Source organism: Garra rufa, chromosome 4 (assembly GCF_049309525.1).
Source record: "Garra rufa chromosome 4, GarRuf1.0, whole genome shotgun sequence".
In the NCBI taxonomy this organism is placed as follows: Eukaryota; Metazoa; Chordata; class Actinopteri; order Cypriniformes; family Cyprinidae; genus Garra; species Garra rufa.
The window spans coordinates 40084552-40107855 of record NC_133364.1 but is presented as its reverse complement, the minus strand read 5'-3'; the positions used below and the strand labels follow the sequence as shown (position 1 = coordinate 40107855).

The window sequence follows — 23304 nt, the reverse complement described above, 5'->3', positions numbered from 1 at the left end:
TAAAACAGATCTGACTTGGAAGAGGGAAGATGGAAGAGTAAGGGCCAAAGTGAAGGAGAGGAGAAAGTGTGGTTCATTCCCTGCAGAGATTGCTGCCTCTTTTTTAAAACTACTCTGAAGGCTCCAATTGTTCCAAATTAAGCAGAACTGCTTTCATAAATTAATTTGTGTATTTGAAACTTGACGAATTCTTTCGTCTGAGGCGGCAACCTCTGCAGGGAAGGGACCAGACTTAAGAGGAAGAGCTCATCCTCTGAGCGTGGAGGCGGCGCTGGAGCTGCAGGACGGGTCCGGAGTGCTTCTAGGAGCTGCGGCTTGATCTCCAACAGCTGCTTCCTAGGCCTTCTCTGAGCTCTTCTTCTTGGTGGCGCTGTATCAAATGATAACACATTTTGTACAATGAGAAGGCAGAAAAGGATTAAACTGATTCACAAACTGCCAGTGTTGTGTGAGGCTATGAGTGCTCACTGTAAACATGCATTTTTTATCATTATTGCCTGTACACACCTGTGGGTCCAGCAGCAGATGTTGAAGGGCTGGCGGAGGAAGCAGAAGCAGCGGCAGGTTCTGGCTCACTGCCATCAAAAAAACCAGTCGGCTCTGTCATGACAATATTAAATATAAATACATCATTTCACACATTGCACATTACACCATTCAGTGAGAGATTTTAGACTTTTCATCATAGAAAAAAAACAACATTTTGTGTCTGATTGCCCTGCTGCTAATGCTTCTGTATCGCCCTGATTCTCCTCAAACGCCTTCTCTATATTCCCGCTTGTTTTCCGTGGGACTCTGGTTGCCCCTCGTCTGGACTATAATTTGTCTATATGGATTATCCGAACGTAATCCAGGGGGTGAGACAAACAGGTAATCCAAACAGACAAACTCTGGGCAACCAGAGTCCGAAGCAGAAAGACAAAGACTAATCCAAAATAGACAAGAGATCCAAGGCAGGCAGAGAAACAGACAGGACGAGATAAACCAGGCAGGAATAAAGACACGGATGACTAGATCCATCCATGCCCTAAGGTCGCAAAACTCTGGAAAACTTTGGAAAACTCTGGACTTTTAGTAGTACCTAGGATAGCAAAGTCCACTAAAGGAGGGAGAGCTTTTTCGCATTTGGCTCTCAAACTCTGGAATAGCCTTCCTGATAACGTTCGGGGTTCAGACACACTCTCTATGTTTAAATCTAGATTAAAGACTCATCTCTTTAGCCAAGCATTCACATAATGAGTCTCATAACGTTGTACTTCAGTTACATCTGATCAAATGCGCTAAATGGGCTAAACACCTAATGTTACACTAATTGTTTCTCTGTTTGTTTCTCTGTTTCTGCCACAGGATGAACATCCCGTGGTAACTAGGATTTACACAAGATTCAGTCTGGATTCAGACCCGAGAAGAGATGATGCCAACCCTGAAACAACATACAGCACTACGCAATTTTGCAAAAGGTTTGATTTCAACATATAATCATTACTATTAGTGTTCATCACCTGTTTGATTACACTATTAACTGATTTTAACATACATCTATACCATATGTAAATCGTCTTGACATACAGTAGTGACCACTAGTAAGCTACTAAATATATTGTAGAAACCTACATTTCTGTACAGCTGCTTTGCAATGATTTGTATCTTGAAAAGCGCTATACAAATAAACTTGAATTGAATTGAACTAGACTAAAAACACTTAACTAGACTCAGGAAATACGTGTTAGGGCTCCATAAATGTGGCTAACACTAGGAGAGGACAATTGATTGGTTGCAGCTGTGTGTGTGCATTCAGTGCAATTGATAATGGGAAATGTAGTCCGGGGTGACATACAACAATCTGTGTAGTGTGAGAAGCCATGGACCGGATTCGGGACACATTACATGAAACATTCACTGCTTACCCGGCAATTGAAAACAGTCCTCTGGAGTCTGGGGGAGTAGTGTCCCCTGTCTTTCCTCCCCTTCTTCAGGATCATCCAGATGAGACACCATCGGAACCGGAGGGTTCTGTGCTCTTAGTTTTTTGAGCTGGTCTACACTGACCATCAGCTGTAGCTCCCTAATGTGGGTTTTCACCCGTTTTGCCTAAAAAAAAACAGATTTTCTTTACAGATTTATCTAAAAATAAATCCACAAAAACACGTATGCTAGTTTGAGATAAGACTTGCTGTCAGTTCTGGATGGCCCGATTCGAAGTGCTTTATAACGTTGTTGTAAACGATGCTGCACTCGGGACATCTGACATCACGTAGCTTAACCCGCCCCCTGGCCAAGCGCAGCACGATTTGCCTCTCCTCACTGTTGTTCATGCGGTGTATAAACCTCAGGTGGTGCCTCAAGTGGGAAACCTTTGCCGGACAGAGTGGGCAGTTTACCCGCATCTTTAAGATAGAACAGAAATGTAAAAATAGCCTTGAAATATAAGTTAGTTAGAACTTCTACAAGCATGCACAACTCTTAAACATAGGGATGTTTGACTTACCTTATAACTTTTAAAATAAAGATAAATATTAAGGTCAAAAAGTTGCCAAAAGTTACAGTGTCAAAAGTTATAAAAAAGAGGGATTATTATTTTTTACACTGTCAAAAATAACTTTTTAAAACATAAAAATATTTTGAAGAATAAAATATTTTTAAAACTTGACACTTGACCACCTTTAACTTATTTGATGGGACCTATTCCTGCTTTCTGTGGACAATGCATTTTTGAACTATGTTTAGCAGAGTACACAGATAGCAGAGCCTAACACTGTGATGTGAATTACAGTTTGTAAATAATCACTGTTAGCTTGAAAAATTATCTGTCCATGAAAAAACTGTGAAGGTCCTGTCAAATAAGTTACACTCACAGGTTTATAGTCTTTTTAGGTAAAATTCAGAAATGCATACTCAGAAAACACAATCAAGCATATACATTAAAACTTTTTATATACATACTTACCTTAATAGCAGGGCATCCGAGGGTAGCCTCTTACAACTGGGATGCTAAGAGTGAAAATGTAAAACAGTGCACATGACTCACTTTAAATTGCACTCCATTTTCAGGTAAGAATACATGACTTACTTTAAATTGCACTCCATTTTCAGGTAAGTATACAAGACTTACTTTAAATTGCACTCCATTTTCAGGTAAGAATACATGACTTACTTTAAATTGCACTCCATTTTCAGGTAAGAATACATGACTTACTTTGAATTGCACTCCATTTTCAGGTAAGTATACATGACTTACTTTAAATTGCACTCCATTTTCAGGTAAGTATAAATGACTTTAAATTGAACCCCATTTTCAGTTAACCCTTATGTGTTGTTAGGGACGTTTTCGTCCACTGAGGGGTACTGTTGGGTCTTAATTTGGCCACAACTTTTTCTCTGTTAAAGCAAATGGAATGATTTTTGGTGATTAATCTTATTTTGATACATATTTTGGGGAAATGCTTTGAAATTTTTCAAAAACTCAACAGTACACTGTGGGCAAATTTACTACCCTTTCGTTATGTTTCGTGGCTGAAAACAGCCACTACTTTAAAATGCTGTAAAATGTATCAGATAAATATTTTTTTCAATTTTTTTTTGCATAAATCTATTAATCAACCTCAGCTCTGCTCAAAAATACTAAATGTTTTAAAAAAAATCTGGATTTTAACTATTTAATTGCCAAATTCCTAAATGATGTCACCGATTTTGGAAAAAAAAAACCCCACCAAATTACTGATTTTCAATATAAAAGGTAATTGTGGCCTGGATTTTTTTTAACCTTTTTAACAGTCCTGGACATGTGAAAGATTAGTAAGAAGATTGGCTTTCATGCATTGTTAGTTTTGGCGCAGCATCAGATTTTCTTTTTTCTCATTTATTGTTTGTGGCTGTTTTTGCCCCATTGACTTCCATTATAACCACATTTTTTGATTGCAAAGCCATGACACCATATAATGCTGAATTCTTGATTGTTTGTGGTTTTCCCTGTTGGGAAGGGGTCAAATTTGTAAATTGTACTGTTGATTATCAGTTGGCCCCATTAACCCTTTAGATAGGACTTTGCAAAAAAAAGCTTAGTTTTACATAGAGTTCTATGGAGTTTAACGGCATATTATAGTGTGTGTGTGTGTGTGTGTGTGTGCGTGTGTGTGTGTGTGTGCGTGTGTGTGTGTGTGTGTGTGTGTGTGTGTGTGAAAGTGTGAGAGAGACCTTTGTGCACCTTGATACCCCTGATAAAATCTAAATAAGCACCTCAGCTCTCAGAACGACATGGAGTAAACAAAAATAAAGAAAGTATATTTATGTATTTGTTGACAATATAGTTCTGAGAGCTGAAGTGCTTTTTTTATTTTCTGAGATGTATCAATGTGCACAGAGGTCTCTCTCACACTCACAGACACTCACACACACTCTCATACACTCGCACACACTTTCACACACTCACACACTCACACACACACACACACGCACACACGCACACGCGCACACGCGCACACGCGCACACGCACACACGCACGCACACACGCACACACACACGCACACACGCACACACACACACACGCACACACACACACTATAATATGCCGTTATACTCCATAGAACTCTATGTAAAACTAAGCTTTTTTTTTTGCAAAGTCCTATCTAAAGGGTTAATGGGGCCAACTGATAATCAACAGCACAATTTACAAATTTGACCCCTTCCCAACAGGGAAAACCACAAACAATCAAGAATTCAGCATTATATGGCGTCATGGCTTTGCAATCAAAAAATGTGGTTATAATGGAAGTCAATGGGGCAAAAACAGCCACAAACAATAAATGAGGGAGAAAAAATGAAAATCTGATGCTGCGCCAAAACTAACAATGCATGAAAGCCAATCTTCTTACTAATCTTTCATATATCCAAGACTGTTAAAAAGGTAAAAAAAATCCAGGCCACAATTACCTTTTATATTGAAAATTAGTAATTTTGTGTTGTTTTTTTTTTTTTTTTTTTCAAAATCAGTGACATCATTTAGGAATTTGGCAATTAAAGAGTTAAAATCCTGAATTTTTTATAAACATTTAGTATTTTTGAGCAGGACTGAGGTTGATTAATAGATTTATGCAAAAAAAAAAAATGAAAAAAATATTTATCTGATACATTTTTACAGCAGTTTAAAGTAGTGGCTGTTTTCATAACGAAAGGTTGTAAATTGAAACAATGCACAAGGGTTAAGTATACATGACTTTGAATTGCACTCCATTTTCAGTTAAGTATACATAACTTACTTATAATGACACGCCGTCAAAATAAAGCATAGTTTTGTCAATGTAATGCCTTTATTGAACAGACAGCATTAAATCAATTCAGTGATGTAAGCATTTTTGTGTGAAAAGTACCTTCGGAAACAGTCCCAGTTTTTAGTTTAGTTTTTGTCTCCTGACTGGATATGTCCCCCCTTTTTTTTTTCAACTAAAAAAACATAAAAAAGTGGTCATAAGTGCTGACTGTAAAGTGGTCACAATCTAATTAAGCTCACATTCAACTGCAGTGTCTTGGTTATACACAGATATGCTTTTTGTATTGTCATACTATTTAAAAAATAACACAAGTAGGGTCTAATATTGTTTAATATTGTAAGGCTTCTCTCCAGAGTGAATCCACAAGTGAGATTTAAGGCTACCAATAATAGCGAAACCCTTTCCACACTGATCACAAACAAATGGCTTCTCTCCAGTGTGAACTCTCATATGCAGCGTAAGGCCTCCTTTAACCGCGAAGGTCTTTTTACACTGAGGGCAGGTGTAAGGCTTCTCTCCAGAGTGAAGCCGCATGTGAGTTTTAAGGTTTCCGTTGCTCGCAAAACCCTTTCCACACTGATCACAAACAAAGGGCCTCTCTCCGGTGTGAACTCTCATGTGGAGCGTGAGGCCTCCTTTCACCGTGAAGCTCCTTTTACACTGAGGGCAGGTGTAAGGCTTCTCTCCAGAGTGAATTCTTATGTGATCCTCCAGGTTTGCTCTGTATGTGAAACCCTTTCCACAGTGAGGACACAAGAAAGGTGTCTCCCCGATGTGAACTTTCACATGATTCTCAAGGTACTTCCTGTCTGTGAATCTCTTTTCGCACTGACGACATGAAAAACAGTCCTCTCCTGAGTGAATCCTCATGTGATAATTAAGGTATTCTCTACATCGGAAGCTCTTTCCACACTGATCACAAACAAACGGCTTCTCTCCGGTGTGAACTCTCATGTGGTCTGTAAGGGTTTGTTTCTGTGTAAAACTCTTCCCACACTGAGAGCATGAGTGCATCTCTCTAGTGTGGATTTTCAAGTGTTTTTTAAGGCTGTGTTTTAAAGTGAAACTCTTTCCACATTGTTCACAGCTGAAAGGACTCTTTCCAGTGTGAACTCTCTTCTGGACTTTATGGTTTCTAGTCTGTGTTTTATGGGTATGTGAGTTACTTAAGAGTTCTTCACCAGTCATTACGTTTATCTCTTCCATTTCATTGAGTTCTTGACTCTCCTCTTTCAGCACCATCAGCTCTAGGGTAAAAAGAAACACAAACATGTTACGACCAGTTAAATGCCATAAAGCAACAAACATTCAGGCCTGTAATCTCCGGACCTCTTTTAAAGAGGACACACACAGTTTCTGCCAATCTCATGGCAATCTTGAGAACCTAAAGAGTAGCATGGCATCCTTCATCTCCAAAAAAATCTCAGCTTCTTTCCAAAGAAAGTTGAGCTACCTTCTGTGAGACTTGTATTACATACTGTAAAAAGGAACATAATAGGGCCCCTATATTTTATATAAAAATTGACAAAAAAAAAAAGAAAGGTACAACTATCGTTGGTTATCAATTCTTTTGGGAAATTAACACTTGAGTGTTCAGCCCAGTTTTGCCAAATCCTGTTCCTGGAGATCATTTCTACAAAGTTCAGCTTCAACCCAAATCAAGCACACTTGGAGCAGCTAACTAAGATCTTAACTCATTATCACTTACAAAACATCACTAAATGGATCACCACAGACTGCAGGCCCATCAACACAGTTGAGGACTGGGGGCCTCCAGACATAATTCACAACACTACAGGCAAACTATCATACAAGTTACCTGTAAGGGGAACTATTGTTACGAGAATACATGAACTCTATGACTCTGAAAAAGCTATAAAAGAGAGGCAGAAGGTACTTCGACTGCACTTACTGGAGACCCCTGGAAAACAGTAAGTAACCATAAATACCTCGGTGTACAAAACATACCTAATCAATGACAACGGGGCGTCACTTCCTGTTTTGCTGCGCTGCGGTCTGGTTTGTGTTTTTAGCTCTCTGTATTTGTAGCTTTCTAGAGCTTGTTTTTCTTTAGAAATCTCTATCTAATTATTACTCTCTGCTGTTTAAAGTATTTAAAAACAACTTGAGCGAGCTCTTATCATATTATAGTCCCTCACGTCCGCTGCGTTCTCAAAACTCCAGCAATTTGATAGTACCTAGAATATCAAAATCAACTGCGGGCGGCAGATCTTTTTCACATTTAGCGCCCAAACTCTGGAACAATTTACCTAACACTGTTCGGGAGGCAGACACAATCTGTCAGTTTAAATCTAGATTAAAGACCCATCTCTTTAACCTGGCCTACACTTAATACATTTCACAATCCAAATCCGTTTGAGAATGGATGCGATATTAAGCTCAATATGGCATAGCTTGTCAGAGATTTACGTCTCTGTGTATCAATTGCCGCTCCAACGGAACCTGAGCGGAACGCACGTGATGGAGATTTACTACTAATCAAAGCACCGGCTTCATTGACTAAACGCGCCTTACAATAACGTTCGATATATTGCACAGCCCTACCCTGGGTACTGACTTTTATGGCTTAATATAGTGGTTCTCAATTCGGAACCTTGCATAACCCCGCTCTGCATATCTTGCATGTCTCTCTTTGTTAACACACCTGATTCAGATTACCAGCTCATTAGAAGAGAGCTCCGTGCATGAACTGTGTTGCGATTGGCATTGTCCCGACACAGTGTCCATTGCTCCCTACTTCCTGAGCATGGGAAATGAAGTTTACTTCACTTCGGAACATTAATTCGTGGATTTGCGATGCGCCGTGGCCTGCGGCAACCTCACACACAGATGAAACTTACTAGAGAAGCATGAAGTGTGACATACATTGACCAAAATTATACACGCAACACAACACAAATATTGTTCACAAATCTGTCTAAATCTGTGTAAGTGAGCACTTCTCCTTTGCCGAGATAATCTATCCACCTCACAGGTGTGGCATATCAAGATGCTCATTAGACAGTATGATTATTGCACAGGTGTGCCTTAGGCTGGCCAATCTAAAGGACAATGTGCAGTTTCATCACACAGCACAATGCCATAGATGTCGCAAGTTTTGAGCAAGCGTTTAATTGGCATGCTGACTGCAGGAATGTCCACCAGAGCTGTTGCCCATGAATTGAATGTTCATGTCTCCAAAGGCATTTCAGAGAATTTGGCAGTACATCCAACCGGTCTCACAACCACAGTCCACGTGTAACCTCACCAGCCCAGGACCTCCACATCCAGCATCTTCACCTCCAAGAACATCTGAGACCAGCCACCCGGATAGCTGCTGGAACAATCGGTTTGCATAACCAAAGAATGTCTGCACAAATTGTCAGAAACTGTCTCAGGGAAGATCATCTGCTTACTACTCTTCGGGGTCTTTACCTGACTGCAGTTCGTCGTTGTAACCGACTTAAATGCTCACGTCTGCCACTTTGGAGAGGTGTTCTCTTCACGGATGAATCCCGGTTCTCACTGTGCAGGGCAGATGGCAGACAGCGTGTATGGCATCGTTGTGGATGGAGTGGCCCATGGTGGCGGTGGGGTTATGGTATAGGCAGTAGGGGTGGGCGGTACACCGGTGTCATAGTCATCACCGGTGTGAGATAGCGCCACGACATGGATTTTCTAATACCGTCAATACCGGTATATTTAAAACATTAAATTTTCTTCAAACGTCCAGTTGTGGTCTGAATACCTGTCCTTATACTATATATCTTGTTGTAAATAAAAAAGTAAAACATATTCGTATCAGCTTTGCAGGTGGTAGGTAAAAGGGGAGTGGCCATTAAACGGCTGGTGAAACATCGTGAAGAAAGGTCGGCCCTGTAGCCTATACCAGGGGCGGAGTGGCAATCGGGACGACCGGGACTTTTCCCGGTCGGCCGGCCAAAGGATTTACACAGCGGATCACAAATTGAGCAGGCGCGAGGCGAACGCGACCGGCCTGTTTACGTTTACTTTCGATTTTGTAAAGGGAGCAGCACATCTTATAATAGATATTTGTCAGTGAGTCCAAGATTGCAACAAATCCTCCAGTCTATTTTTTTCATCTCTCTTTACTTTCGACCCGTGATCGTTCAAATCTAAAGGTCATTGTACACTGAGTCCGGTTTTCGTATATGTTTTTTTTTTTAGTTTTCTCATATTCGCCATCCTTATCAAAATGCTTACTATGGATGTGAAAATGCAGAACATCAATCATGATCCAAATTTTTTTATGACGGATGAAAGTTTCAGAGGCAGTGTGTAAACTCGATTAACATAACCTGTATTTTTTTTAACGTGCAAAAATGTCGGACGAAAATTTCGTACTCACGTGTGCAAAGACATTAACTCCAGCAGCTCATGTTGGATGCAGGGTTGCCAAGTCCGCGTTTTTCCACACAGAATTGGTCTACTTTTAAACTGTTGCCATGGGTTGATTTCCCCCAGTTATTTAAAGGTTTTAAATATTGCAGAAATTAAATTTAAAAAAATAATTTTTGTTTTGTTGTACACTGTTAAGTAAGATCTTTAGGTTTTTTGCAAAATAAATATGTTGAGAATGCATAATACTCTCCCATGTCTCTTTTTGATAAGGATACCTACCATATACTTATTATATTATGAAAAGATTAACTTTATTCACATACTAAATGGACAGGACAGGCTACTTCTCCGAAAATGTACCAAAAAAAGTAATACCGTGATATTATACCGGCACCGTTCAAAAGATGAAAAATACCGTGATATTAATTTTAGGTCATATCGCCCACCCCTAATAGGCAGGCATATGTTATGGACAGTGAACACAGGTGCATGTTATTGATGGCATTCTGAATGCACAGAGATACCATGACCAGATCCTGAGGCCCAATGTTGTGCCATTCATCCACAACCATCACCTCATGTTGCAGCATGATAATGCACAGCCCCAAGGATCTGTACACAATTGCTGGAAGATGAAAACATCCCAGTTCTTGCATGGCCAGCATACTCACCGGACATGCCACCCATTGAGCATGTTTGGGATGCTCTGGATTGGCGTATATGAGCATGTTCCAGCCCTGATGAAAAAAACAGCTAAAACCAGCCTAGGCTGATTGGCTGGTCTTAGCTGGTTTAAGCTGGAGGTAGCTGATTTTAGCTGGTCTAAAACGCCTTCTTTTAGTGGCCAAAACCCCTCTAAAATGAGCCTGCTGACCAGCCATGACCAGTAAAACCAGCCTTGTTGAACAGCTAAAACCAGCCAACCAGCCTAGGCTGGTTTTAACAATTTTTTTTTTCAGCAGGAAGTTCCTGCCAATATCCAGCAACTTCACACAGCCTTTGAAGAGGAGTGGACCAACATTCCACAGGCCACCATTAACAACCTGATCAACTCTTCGCAAAGGAGATGTGTTGCACTGCAAGAGGCAAATGGTGGACACACCAGATACTGACTGGTTTTTGAAAGCCCACCTGTGCAATAATCATGCTGTCTAATCAGCATCTTGATATGCCACACCTGTGAGGTGGATGTATTATCTCGGCAAAGGAGAAGTGCTCACTAATACAGATTTAGGCAGATTTGTGAACAATATTTGACAGAAATAGGCCTTTGTGTACATAGAGAAAGTCTTAGATCTTTGAGTTCAGCTCATGGACAATTGGGGTAAAAACAAAAGTGTTGCGTTGCCATTTTGGTCAGTGTAATATACCTCTGAAAATATATACAATTTAAATTCACATCTCGCACACTTCAGTGCCCTTTGAATGGAACATGTACATTCGCTTTGAGCTGGAATCATGGCAGAATATCCTGTGATATTCAAATGTCTGAGAACAAATGTCTAAAGCGACAAGAGAAACATACAAAATGTGCAGAGTGGGGGTTCGCCGGGACTAGAATTGAGAATCATTTAAGAATCTATGTAGTAAAAAAAAATCCCATGGAAGACTTGCATTACTTAAAAAAATCCACATTGTTATATACATATTTTGTACTATAGAGGGCACCATTATTTTCATTACTTAGACCTGTTGTACCTGATTTTAAAAAGGGGATATTACTTTTAAAGATGAAAAAAAATACCACTGGGTTTATTTTCATCATTGTAGGGTGGTTGTGTACACAAACTGCCAACACACATTAATGTTCAAACAACATGGAAAAGTGAGTTTTGCACCCGATGACCCCTTTAATTGGTATTCGGCTTCTATCCATCTTCTCCAATAAGCTCTTTCAGTAGCTGTGGTCATCGTATCAGTATTTTATTTTCCAAGTTGTGTTGCAGTAGAAACAGTGTAGCTCAGTACCAGTAGCTCACAGAGTACAACCGTTCTACGCAATCAAAATAATGGCACCCCCCATAATCCAAAATATGAATATAACAATGTGGATTATTTAATAATAGTAATCTTTCATGGGTTTTATCCCCTTTTTTTTTATTTGTACTGTATACCTGACTATAAGCACACTCAGACCTCTTGCGGTTTTCAAAAGATTTCTGATGATACTGCCCTTGTGGGTCTAATCACTCAAAATAATGATTTGGACTATAGAAGTGAGGTTGAGCTTTTTGTTACATCATGTGTGGAAACTTCCCTAAAATTGAATGTCGAGAAGACTAAGGAGTTGATCAATGATTTTAGAAGAAATTAAAGCTGCAAGCAGCGATGAAAGGGCTCTCGCACCCGGGCTCACCGCCGACCGGCTTTAGGACAACAGCTAACTGTGGGCAGTATTCCTTTAATACAGCAAATATAGGAGAAATATGTCAACGTCATTTAAATGTGCCAAATCTCCTGCTGCCAGCTGGTGGCGCTATGCCTATAACTGATTATTGGCATGTAGATGTGTTCAGGCCAGCACTTTCATCAAACATATGAAGTTTGGTGCAAATTGACCTTGGTATGTTTGAGTTAGTGAAAGATATGATATATCCTGCTGCCAACAGGTGGCGCTATGATAATATCTGAATATTGGCCTTTAGGTGTCTTCAGGCCAGGACTCTTACCAAACCTGGGAAGTTTGAGGCAGATCAGACATTTTATAACAACTTCTATGTCCATGGCGAAACAGACACGTCCTTTACCGAAATGTCAAGATCTTCGCAATTTAACATCACTGAGGCCTTTAGATTAGACTGACTGATTTTGGTGTTTGGTGTATAAATCTCTAGGAGCAATTTGTTGCAACGTAAAGCATGTCAATTCCTGTTGCCAGTAGGTGGCGCTATGACTATAACTGAATATGGACATGTAGATGTCTTCAGGTCAGGAGTGTTATCACACATGTGAAGTTCGGGGCAGATTGGACATTGTATGCCTGAGTTATAGCAACTTCCTTTTTCATGGCGAAACATCGAAATTTGTGAGTCCGCCACGGACACGCCCTCCGATGAAAACTCTAGATCTTCGCAATTTAACATCACAAAGGGCTTTAGATTAGACTCAACAAATTTGGCATTGATCGGAATAAATCTCTAGGAGGAGTTTGTTCAAGTACGAGGCCTAAAAATGGCAAAAATGACAAAATTTGCAGAGAAAATTAAAAATAACCGACTTCCTGTTGGGAATTAATTTCATCAGTCACTGACTACGTTTACATGGGCACGAATAATGCGATTATTTTCCAATAATCAGAGTAAGGACTTAACCGCATTATGATGTTTACATGTCAAGAGCACAGTTCTTCACTCCGGTTTACATGGAATTTCCATTATTCCTATTGTCCGTGAATTGCATTGTGTTCATATCGCGCAAAGTCCACAACATAAACTCAGTTTCCTGAGCTCCCTAAAAGTGTCGCCTTCTTCGCCCGTCGTCGTTTCTAATCTGCTGATAGGCACCAGAACATTTTCTCGGGGGGCTAGTCCAATATGTGGGGGTGCTAAGAAAATAATCGATATTCGTGACGTAAAAGTTACTTAATGAAGAAAATGTGTCTTTTTTTTTTTTTTAAGAAAAGCAGCTCCTCTGGTAGCCTACACACCACATTTAACAGAAGTATAATTTACATTTTATTTAAAGGAACTGTATGTAAGAAATTTATGTCAGTTAATCATAAAATGGCCCTGACATGTCACTAGACATTAAGAAATCATGTTCATTTCAAATATTTATATCACTGTCAACAGTGGTCCGGCCAGGATATTGTCATTTAAAAGTGAGAGTTGCAGCCCACAACTGATGTTATTGTTGTCATTTTGTGTTTTGGTCTGAGGCTCCACCCTCCAGCTATCGACCAATCACGAAGTCAGTAGAGTTTTGTGATCTGGGTTGCCAGCTCTGTTACAGCTGCGGCTATACGAACGTGTCGGATAAAACATGTATAACGTTACGAAATGTAAAAGACCTCATTATGAATCCGAAATACGTCGTGAAAAAGTCCGAAATAAAACAAGGATTTGTACAGGTGATGCCTTTGAAAGATGGAGACGGCTGAAAACGGAGAAGAATTTGAAGACAGACGCCATCGTCATTTTCTCCTGGACAGGTTAAGATTCATCTATGTTTGGCTAACTTTGCTTCCGTACACAGTGGATTTCCCGCGGTCGGCCGTGCTAAATGCGTTCATAAAAAGCTTTATATCGCACCACTAGCAGGGTATGAAAACAACCTATGTTCCGACTGAAATGTGGTACGTTATTACAGTAGCCTACATCTTTACGAAATATTTGGCTAATCGCCATCTGTAAATTTCTGCGATACATAACTTAATTACTTCGCAAAACATCTCTCGTGAAGCATAAGCATGATTAACAGAAGAAAAACAAATTACTGTGTAGGACTCACTTCCACTTGCCGTTGGAAGCTCCTAGCAAGCCTACTCCTGCAGCTTAGCTGGCAACCTCGAGTCAGGGGGGGAGCGGGAGGGGATACATCGTTCTACAGTATTTTGAAAGTGATTGCAGTACCAGTTTTGGCCACAATCCTACATACGGTTCCTTTAAAACGGCCTTTTAAATTACATCTAAAACTGACACGAACGAAAAAAATAGACACAAACTTAAAACAAGCCCTGCATTCCAGCCCGAGCCCGACGGGCAGCAGTGAGTGCGCCTTCAGCGCATTTTTTTAGGAGTTTCACAAATCCGCAATCAAGAGCACATGAAAGGCTAACGCATTTGCCTCACGGTTGCCTAAAGATTCCTGTTCCTGAACAAGAGAGCCCATTCCATTATTTTTTTTAATAGAAAAAGCACATCAATGAACTCACGGTCTGCCGCTGATCGCTTCTTTAAAAAAAACAACTTAGGCTGCGTTCACACTTGGCGTCTTTTTTGACAAGAAAAAGTTGACTAGGGCGTTTTTTTAGTAAAAAAAAAAAAAAAAACGCTGGCAGCGTTCTGTTTGTGATGTATATTATAATAGAGTTGTTTACTCATATCATACAACTCCTTGTGCTCCGAAACTAGTACGATAAGTTTATCTACCGGCAACTTCTCCAGTTTTTTTTTCTTGTTGTTTTTGTTGTTATGGAAACGATAGGTCCCGCTACTCGCTTGTCATTGGTCAGCTGTCAAAAAAGCGCTTGACGTAGGGCGTTTTCTTCAAAAAAGTTAAACTTTTTTCAACTTAAAAAGACGCTCTGAGCTGCAGAAAAAGACGCTGGCGGTGGCGTTTAAAAAAGCGCTCAGGGCTTTTTTGAAAAGACGGTTTACTCCATAGGATTAGAATGTAAAACAGACGCTGGCAGTTTGGAAAAGGACGCCAAGTGTGAACATGGCCTTAGGCTATTTAACGAAAAAAAAAAACGTTAACTTAAAAAAAACTGAAATGAAATATAATTACATTGTCATTGGGCCTATATACAAAACTGAACTATTTTAATAGCTAAAAAAAATAGCTGTTTTTGGGAGAAGTGGCCAAAAAGACGATCTTGGGTCGGAGTCTGGCCTTGAGTCAAGAATTCTGCCAAGAGCTGGGCTAGATTTTAGGCCTATTCAGGGCTCTATACACAAAACAACGAAAAAACCTGTTACATGCAAAGGAAAGACTTCAAAGCTGGACAGCCCCAATGCGCTCCGTGAGACTGGGTTGTGTGCTCAACATTAACACAATTCCTATGAATGCGTTATTCAACTGTGTATACTTTACACTTATATTAAAAATTAAATGAACGGCACGTCTCAATCTTGGTGATGATGTAATGGATTAAATGTAGCCTAATGCACGAAACTGCGCTCACATGACGCTTGCTGTGATTATAAGCTAAATCGCATTATTGTAATCGAAGTATTGCGTTTACATGGGGAAAAGTTTAATGGCAATATTGCCAAAATCTCATTATAATGGCATTAAGAGGGTCCATGTAAACGCACTCACTTTTAAAGCAAAACTGGATTAAATCACCCTGATCCAGATACAGTTTTTCAGATTTCCAAAATCTAGATTATAAGTGCTCTACGGAGATAGGGGGGGGAAACAATGTTTTGCATTCTAGTTGTGCATTGCATTTACACAAATAACTACTTATGACTGGTCCATCTCTGATGAATGTGCCAATGTAGTTTACAATCAGTGATTTAAGAAAAATGCTGTATTTTTGGACCTAAGTTTTGTAGTGGTAAGTTTTGTTCCTGAAATGCACTCTTCTGCTGAGATCAGAGAAATCCTTTTTTTTTTTTTATCAAAAAAGCGTCCCAATCTAAAACACTTTAAACAACGTAAACTGAAGATTTAATCCAGATCAAAACCAAAACTGGATTTTGTGATCTAATCCGAATTCAGAATCCTGTTTTTCTTTCAAACAACACTTTTCAAGGTTTGATCTGATGGCCAAAATCTGATCAGATTACTTTTGAAAAACTGCTACTGCTATATAGACGTATTAAAAAAAACCTATTTATTTGTATTTTGATTAATATAATTATTTATCATTTTGATTGCAATTAATCTTTAGTCTGTTTATTTTTCTTCAGTAAGCTTTAGATTGTTTTACTTACATTACACTGTGTGCATAATTATCAGGCACGTTGATATTCTGGTCATACTTTTTTTCCAAGCACATTTGACCAATTCCGAACCACATCAATCGTAATAACTACTATTTTCTTTGTTTTTAATCATTTTTAAGTGATATATAATTGTCCACGAAGGCTGGAAATAAAAAACTTAAGCACTTAAGCAATGCACAGTTCAAATTAACCAAAAAAAGAGATTTAACTCTGACTGAAAAGTCTAAGTTTTTTGCAGGCCCATGAGAAGAATGCAATGCTAGAATTTTCAAAAGTTAAGGCATGACCATTGGGCAGTGAAATGCTCATTGGGTCTGCATAGTTAGATAAAAACAGGTGGAGAAGAAAAGACACATGGTAACCGCAAAAGAATTAGGAATTAAGGTGAAGAATTACAGTGCCTTGCAAAAGTATTCATACCCCTTCATCTTTTTCACATTTTGTTTTGTTGGAGCATTATGTTAAACTGCTGTTTTTCCCCACATCAAGTTACACTCCACACACCATAATAATGACAAAGCAAAAACCAGATGTGCACATTTTACAAATTTATTAAGAATAAAACACTGAAATAAGTAGATTGCATAAGTATTCATACCCTTTGCAAGGCACTGTAGGTGTGAAACCATTCCAGCGAAACAACAAAAAAAATCCTCACTTAATAAGAATAACATGCTGAAGTGTTGTAAAATACAGGAAGACTGTTTTCTATATGTTTTATAGACAGATAAGTTGAGGCAGACTCTTGAAGGACCAGCATCACATCACTCTTTCAAGAATTTATCTTCCAGAATCTGGCAGTACGTTTGGGGACTTGCTTTTAAATGCTTTTAAACCTCATTTGTTGTAGTTTTTAAACGTGCTATCCGAACAAACTGAAAAAAAAAAACACATTAAAAGGTGACAAACATAAAAACTGCATTTCTTTCTCAAAAGAAAATTCCTTTTAAATGTCATTATTTCCAGGAGTAAAGGTGTTTGGTTAGTACCCCTGTAAAGAAAGCAATGCTAACAGCTCTGTAAGATAGAGATGAAGAAACAAACGACTAATGAAACCAACCTGTTTGTTCCTCAGTGTCTCCATGTTTGAATGTTTCTTCAGTCTTTACATCTGTACTCTCCTCTTTAATAAACATCTCTGTTTGTTGTTCCTCAGTATCTCTGAATGTTTCTTCAATCTTCAAGTCTTCACTCTCCACTTTAATAAACGTCATCTTTATATCAGTGTGTCACGTGGATCTCAGTCACTTCAGCAGGAGTTTTCTGGGTTTAAGATGAGAATAATTAACAGACAGAAGAAGAAATGCACACTAAATCTCATACTAGTCCCTTTGTAGTCAGCACACTAGTAAGGGGGTCAGTCAGAGTGAGAGTTAATGGACTTAAATGACCAGATTTAACAGAAAAAAAAACAAACACTCAACAAATTAATAATAAAAGCACAGATCATACAGACAATAATATTTAGGCATTTGTTTACATTTGGTATGTATTGACTAGTAGATTATATTTTCATGAAAACACTGTCAGTTGATTTACAGAAGCTTTTACAGATGTTTTAGTTGTTCTTGCGTTGGTTTTAAAAAGATCAGTCTATCATCACTTGCTGGTGAGCAAACAGTGTGTATAACGATCTGCTTCACTATATAGTGATGTTTCATGTGCTTTACTCATTAAAACAATGTTATAGACACATTGTAACGTTATATTCAAAAACGTCATTTAATTGTAATTGCATACGTTCTGTATCAAACGCTAGGAGCAGGTTGTACTGATTTAAACACTTAAATGATTAAAAACACGAACCTTTTTTTCCATCTGAATCGAGCGGCGCACTGTTATGACGCCACACCAAAACAAAAGTCTAGACGCGTCAAAGGCGTATTGCTGCCCTCCTCAGTCCGCTCGAACAACTGCCCTTCTATTATCTTCTAAGTTTTAGTTCATTTTTTCAGCACTTCTTTATAGTAAAAGTTACAATTAGGGCTGGGTGATATGTCCAAAAATAATTATAACAATGTTTTTTTTTTCCATACCATATCAGTATATGGGTCATTCTTCAATTTGGGTGGCAAATGAAAGGCAGAAATTGTAAAAAAGATTTTTTGTTTTCTTTTAATAAAATGTATTGTTATGCATTTAAAATTAGTTTAATTTGCCATATCTATCAAAATTGAAGCTTAATAACATTTTTAATTTTAAATAATTTTAATCAAACACTGGTGAAACATTCACTTATGTCTGTGGTGTTACCAATATTTGAAGTTAAATTTTGGTTTGTTCTTAAATTAGCAGAGTTATGCAACTTTAGGCAATAATTAATTAATAAATAAATCACTTTAAAAACTAATTTTCATTGATTATTCAAATTGATTTTTTTAAAGAAACATTTAATTGTTCTTCTCTGCCTCTATTTTTGCCAAAGAAGAATTGTTTCTTTTTTTTTTTTTTTTTTGGATGTACATCAAAAAGGCAGAAAAATGGTCTGTGCTACTTTAATAGACTTTATTCCAAAAAAAATAAAACCACTTTACAGTCTAAAAACATTAAATTATAAGATTAAATGGCTCTGAAGGAAGAAAATTGTAGATACATATTGAAGTAACACCACAGACTTCTTGTTGCATAAAAGGTTTAACAATTAAAAGTTTATTGAGCAAAAAGTAAAAAAGTATCGACTCTGATATAAGAAAAATTAGAGTAAGCTGTAAAAACTGCATTAATATATATATATATATATAATTAAAACAATTTATTTAACACAAAACTTTTTAAAAAATCCATAACATCTTCAATTAAAAAATTATTTAGCCACAAACATTTTTTTTTACAAAACATTTTAAAAATTCAGAACACCTTCAATTAATAAATCATGTAGCCTATTCCTAAACATATTTAACACGAAACAAAATCAGAACATCAGAACAAAACATTCAAAATATCTTATGAGATGGGCCTATTTAATGCAGTGTGCCTATATATGTTTTGGTTGGCATGCCCTTTTTCGTTTCAGATTTCAAAGTGTTCTTATAGCCTTATATATTCTCCAGTTCTTCCTTGCTGTTCTCTTTCCCCTCTCTGTGAGATCTCCTATTCTCAGTCTTTTTTTGCACTGAATATCTTTCACATAGGTCTGTTGTTTCTTTTGAAGGTACTCTGCTCTTCGAACTGGGTCTGCATCTCTGCGCTGTCTATAAAGACGCTGCTTTTCAGCAGCAGTTAATCTTGCCATACCTGACAAGAGATTTACAGTTATATGATTATTAATGTCCTGTGTTTCATTAAAAAATACAACATTTATAATTGTATATTGTCTGTGGTGTTACCTGTAAAGACAGTAACACCACAGACGGTAACACCACAGACAAATTAGCCTAAATCCAGTCTTTTCTAAAATGGAGGATCCCGTCATGATGATTTTAAGGTCAGGGGACATTTATAAAATATTAATAAGCATGTATTTATCAAAATTTGGATTAAAACATGTAAAATCTGCAAGTTATAAACATAACACCACAGACACTAATAAAGTGCGACGCATGAAATTGTCAAAAGTTTTGCTAACTTTAAGAAAATTAATAAGGAAGAATGAACTCACCATGCACCCCTCAGATCAACCAGCACCTGCAATGACCTTTACACACAGGAAGTAGTCTAAATAGATTTCCCCCTTTTCTTAAAGGGGCGACGTCCATTGTTGTAACACCACAGACATGAATTTGGGGGACAGTACTTTTTTCTTAAATATTACAAAATATATATTTTAAAACAATTTAATAAAATTGTACATGTTAAATAAAATCTATATTTACAATATAACCTCTTAATTTGTGTTAAAAAAAATTATATTATTGCAATTACAATCCATGATACCTCTCTGATGTATGGCAGGAACATGCATTCATTTTTCATAGTGCATGAATTGTGTTTATCCTACAGAATACAAACATGAAAACATTTTATAATTTATTGGTATTTAAAGTGTATTTTAACTATTGTAAATGAAAGGGACACCACTTGCCACCACAAATAAAGAATGACCCATTTATCAGAATATTCATTTACCATTATTATGGAAGGAAATGCTTTGAGAATGCATGCAAACACACATTTTTATTCTTTAATTATATTATTTTAAATTATAATTTTTTTCCCCATATTTTCTTTAAAGCCAACTTTAAATTTAGGGCACCATGAAATTCATGAAAATATATATATGTGACCCTGGACCACAAAACCAGTCATAAGGTTAAATTTCACAAAACTGAGATTTATACATAATATGAATGCTCAATAAATAAGCTTTCTATTGGTGTATGGTTTGTTAGGATAGGACAATATTTGGCCGAGATACATCTATTTGAAAATCTGGAATCTGAGGATGCAAAAAAATCAAAATACTGAGAAAATCACCTTTAAAGTTGTCCAAATTAAGCTCTTAACAATGCATATTACTAATCAAAAATTACATTTTGATAGGTTTACAGTAGGCATTTTACAAAAAATCTTAATGTAACATGCTCTTTACTTAATTTCCTAATGATTTTTGACATAAAAGAAAAATCAATAATTTTGACCCATACAATGTATTTTTGGCTATTGCTACAAATATACCCCAGCGACTTAAGACTGGTTTAGTGCTCCAGGGTCACATATATATATATATATATATATATATATATATATATATATATATATATATTACTTTTCAGCTCAAGAATTAAGTAAATGAATGCATTCAAATAGTAAGTTCAAAATGGCCCTACAGAAAAAAACCCCGGCCGATTTCAGAGATTGCGGAGAATCACGTCCAGATGTCACTGAGTTATTCTTTTCAGCGTGTATTTTGGTTTAGAGCAAGTGGCGACAGTGGATATATCTGCGCTGCTGAAGCAAGGCTCACACAGCCTCTCCAGGAGAAATCAAAATGCGCAAATCAAAGAAACTCGGCATGATGAGGTAAAAATTCAGACGACGGAAAGTGTTTCTATTTAAAATACAGTTAAGCAACATCACACGTTTTCACCATCACACCTGTTCAATAGTTCAATAAGCAAGCACAGTCATATTGGGCCACTTACATTTTAGGCGCAGTAGCCTACAGACTGCTTTTGTTCTATTTCAGCAGCAAAACCACAGCGCATTTCACCAGCCGATTCATTGCTGAATAATTTGTTTTGAACAAATCAGTTGAGTCAAAGTTTCATTATCCCATGCACAAACATCTGATAAATCCGTCGTTTGAACAAATTGTTGAATGACTCATTCATTAGACACTTGCCATCACCTACGGGGCTTTTAATTTTGCTTTTAATCATTTCTTGTGTATATATATATATATATATATATATATATATATATATATATATATATAAAACAATTCTACCATTATTTAATTCAGTTGTATTTTTCAGTGTAAATTATTTAATGTGATAAAGCCTGCCACCATAGAGCCCCTCCACATAACAAATCCCAATTTAACCCCTGTATATATTACAGATGCTCCTGATATTAACATGCTCACAGATGTTTTGCTTCTGTTGTATGTTTTTTGTGAGTGATCTGAATCCTGCTCAATAGATGAATCTAGTGTTGTTTTGGCGGCCGGTTTTAATTTTAGTTTTAGTCTAGTCTTTGTGCGATGCTGTCATTTTAGTTTTTATTAGTTTTAGTCATACTCTTTTTAGTCTAGTCAAGTTTTAGTCGACTAAAAGTCTGGGCATTTTAGTCTTATTTTAGTCAGAATTACCCATGACTATTTTCGTCTAGTTTTAGTCAATGAAAATTGTATTTTATTCTTTTTTTTTTTTAATAAGTTTATTATTACAAAATTAATTAATGTAGTCTATACCTTGTATAAGTAAAATGACTTATTGCAGTATACATTTAATTATAGTCATCGTCATTTTTTTTGTTTCCTCTCGTTTTCGTCACGTGATAAAGGTACGTTGACGACGATATTTAGTCATGATTTCCGATGACGAAAGCAACACTAGATGAATCCTGCTGACATTTACTTGAGTCTCTTCAAACTGTTTTCCTCTGAGAGTGCTGTACCAACTTCAGAAGTTCAACTACATTGATATTCTAGTCTAAAACAAGTTCCTTGACTACTGACGATGAGGTTTCCAAGCACTTAAATACCAGGTATGATTCACTTGTTGAACAGAATTCAGAAAATAGTTTTCAGAAACGACACCAATTCTTTTCACATTTCTGTTGTTAGATCACATAACGTGTATTTGACTGTTATTAGGTATATTTTGATGTTTTTATGTAGATTTTAAAAGTTAACAGTCAGCAGCAGCATTTTTGGTAATTTTCAGAAAAAGCTGAGAATTAGTGGAGATAGACGAGATATCCTAACGTTGTGCATATTATTTTTCCCAATCATTACATTTTATTAAAAAAAAAAAAACTTTTTTCAGTTTATCAAATATTATGTCCGGATTGATAATCAAAACATAGATGGAGTAGATGGACTCTATCAACACTCAGTAGTTTTCTCTTCATTGGTTCAACAGCTCATTAAGTTTTGATTTATATGCTGTTCAATTACATGCGCATATGCAGTGCTTCTAACCCTTGTCTCTGCTGCTTTGTTACTTGTGCAGACTATATAATTAGTGTAATTCCTTATTTTTAGTTTAATAGAAACATACTAATCACACTTGAACAAACTTGTTTGTAATAGTACTCTTTAAAAAAGAACACAAACAGGGTCTGAAATTTAAAATTGGGTCTGAAACTTTAATATGTAAATGACCTTTATACGCATGTTTAAGTGTGGTGTTTTTATTAGACTGATCAATTGTTTTTCAAGTAAATGCACAGAAATTGTTCCTTTTTCTAAACCTCTTGTGTGGACAAAGGCAGTTTATTTCCAGAATGGGTTTGCATGTGTCGTCTCAGACTTGTGTTGTTTTTGAAGCTCTTTTCACACTGAACACACTTGTAAGGCCTCTCTCCAGTGTGACGTCTCATGTGAATACTAATCATCATGCACCTGCACTCAATCACTAACCCTAACACTACAAGAGCACCTCACACACAGCCATCA

The 23304-nt window shown here is 37.2% G+C and overlaps 2 protein-coding genes across 2 annotated transcripts; both read right to left on the bottom strand.

The window, feature by feature from the left end:
- LOC141332946 (uncharacterized) lies at window positions 1-2315 on the bottom strand. Its single transcript, XM_073837903.1, has 4 exons — window positions 2175-2315; window positions 1908-2091; window positions 508-600; window positions 1-370 (listed from the first exon to the last, which is right to left on the bottom strand). The coding sequence occupies exons 1-4, from the start codon at window positions 2313-2315 to the stop codon at window positions 138-140; spliced, it is 651 nt and encodes a 216-aa protein (XP_073694004.1). The 3' UTR covers window positions 1-137.
- On the bottom strand, window positions 2184-17643 carry LOC141334023 (uncharacterized). Its single transcript, XM_073839170.1, has 4 exons — window positions 17305-17643; window positions 5368-6515; window positions 2948-2991; window positions 2184-2387 (listed from the first exon to the last, which is right to left on the bottom strand). Exons 1-2 carry the CDS (start codon window positions 17456-17458, stop codon window positions 5587-5589), a joined length of 1083 nt encoding a protein of 360 aa, XP_073695271.1. The 5' UTR covers window positions 17459-17643; the 3' UTR covers window positions 2184-2387; window positions 2948-2991; window positions 5368-5586.
- Between the last annotated feature and the right edge of the window lie 5661 nt (window positions 17644-23304).

Excerpts from the sequence above, each read along its gene's own strand:
- LOC141332946 (XM_073837903.1), bottom strand. The coding sequence starts at position 2,315 with ATGAACAACAGTGAGGAGAGGCAAATCGTGCTGCGCTTGGCCAGGGGG. Across the intron at positions 2,092-2,174 it reads CGGGCCATCCAGAACTGACA|GCAAAACGGGTGAAAACCCA; the intron begins GCAAGTCTTATC and ends GTTTTTTTTTAG. Across the intron at positions 371-507 it reads ATCTGCTGCTGGACCCACAG|CGCCACCAAGAAGAAGAGCT; the intron begins GTGTGTACAGGC and ends CATTTGATACAG.
- LOC141334023 (XM_073839170.1), bottom strand. The coding sequence starts at position 17,458 with ATGACGTTTATTAAAGTGGAGAGTGAAGACTTGAAGATTGAAGAAACA. Across the intron at positions 6,516-17,304 it reads AGACACTGAGGAACAAACAG|AGCTGATGGTGCTGAAAGAG; the intron begins GTTGGTTTCATT and ends TTTTTACCCTAG.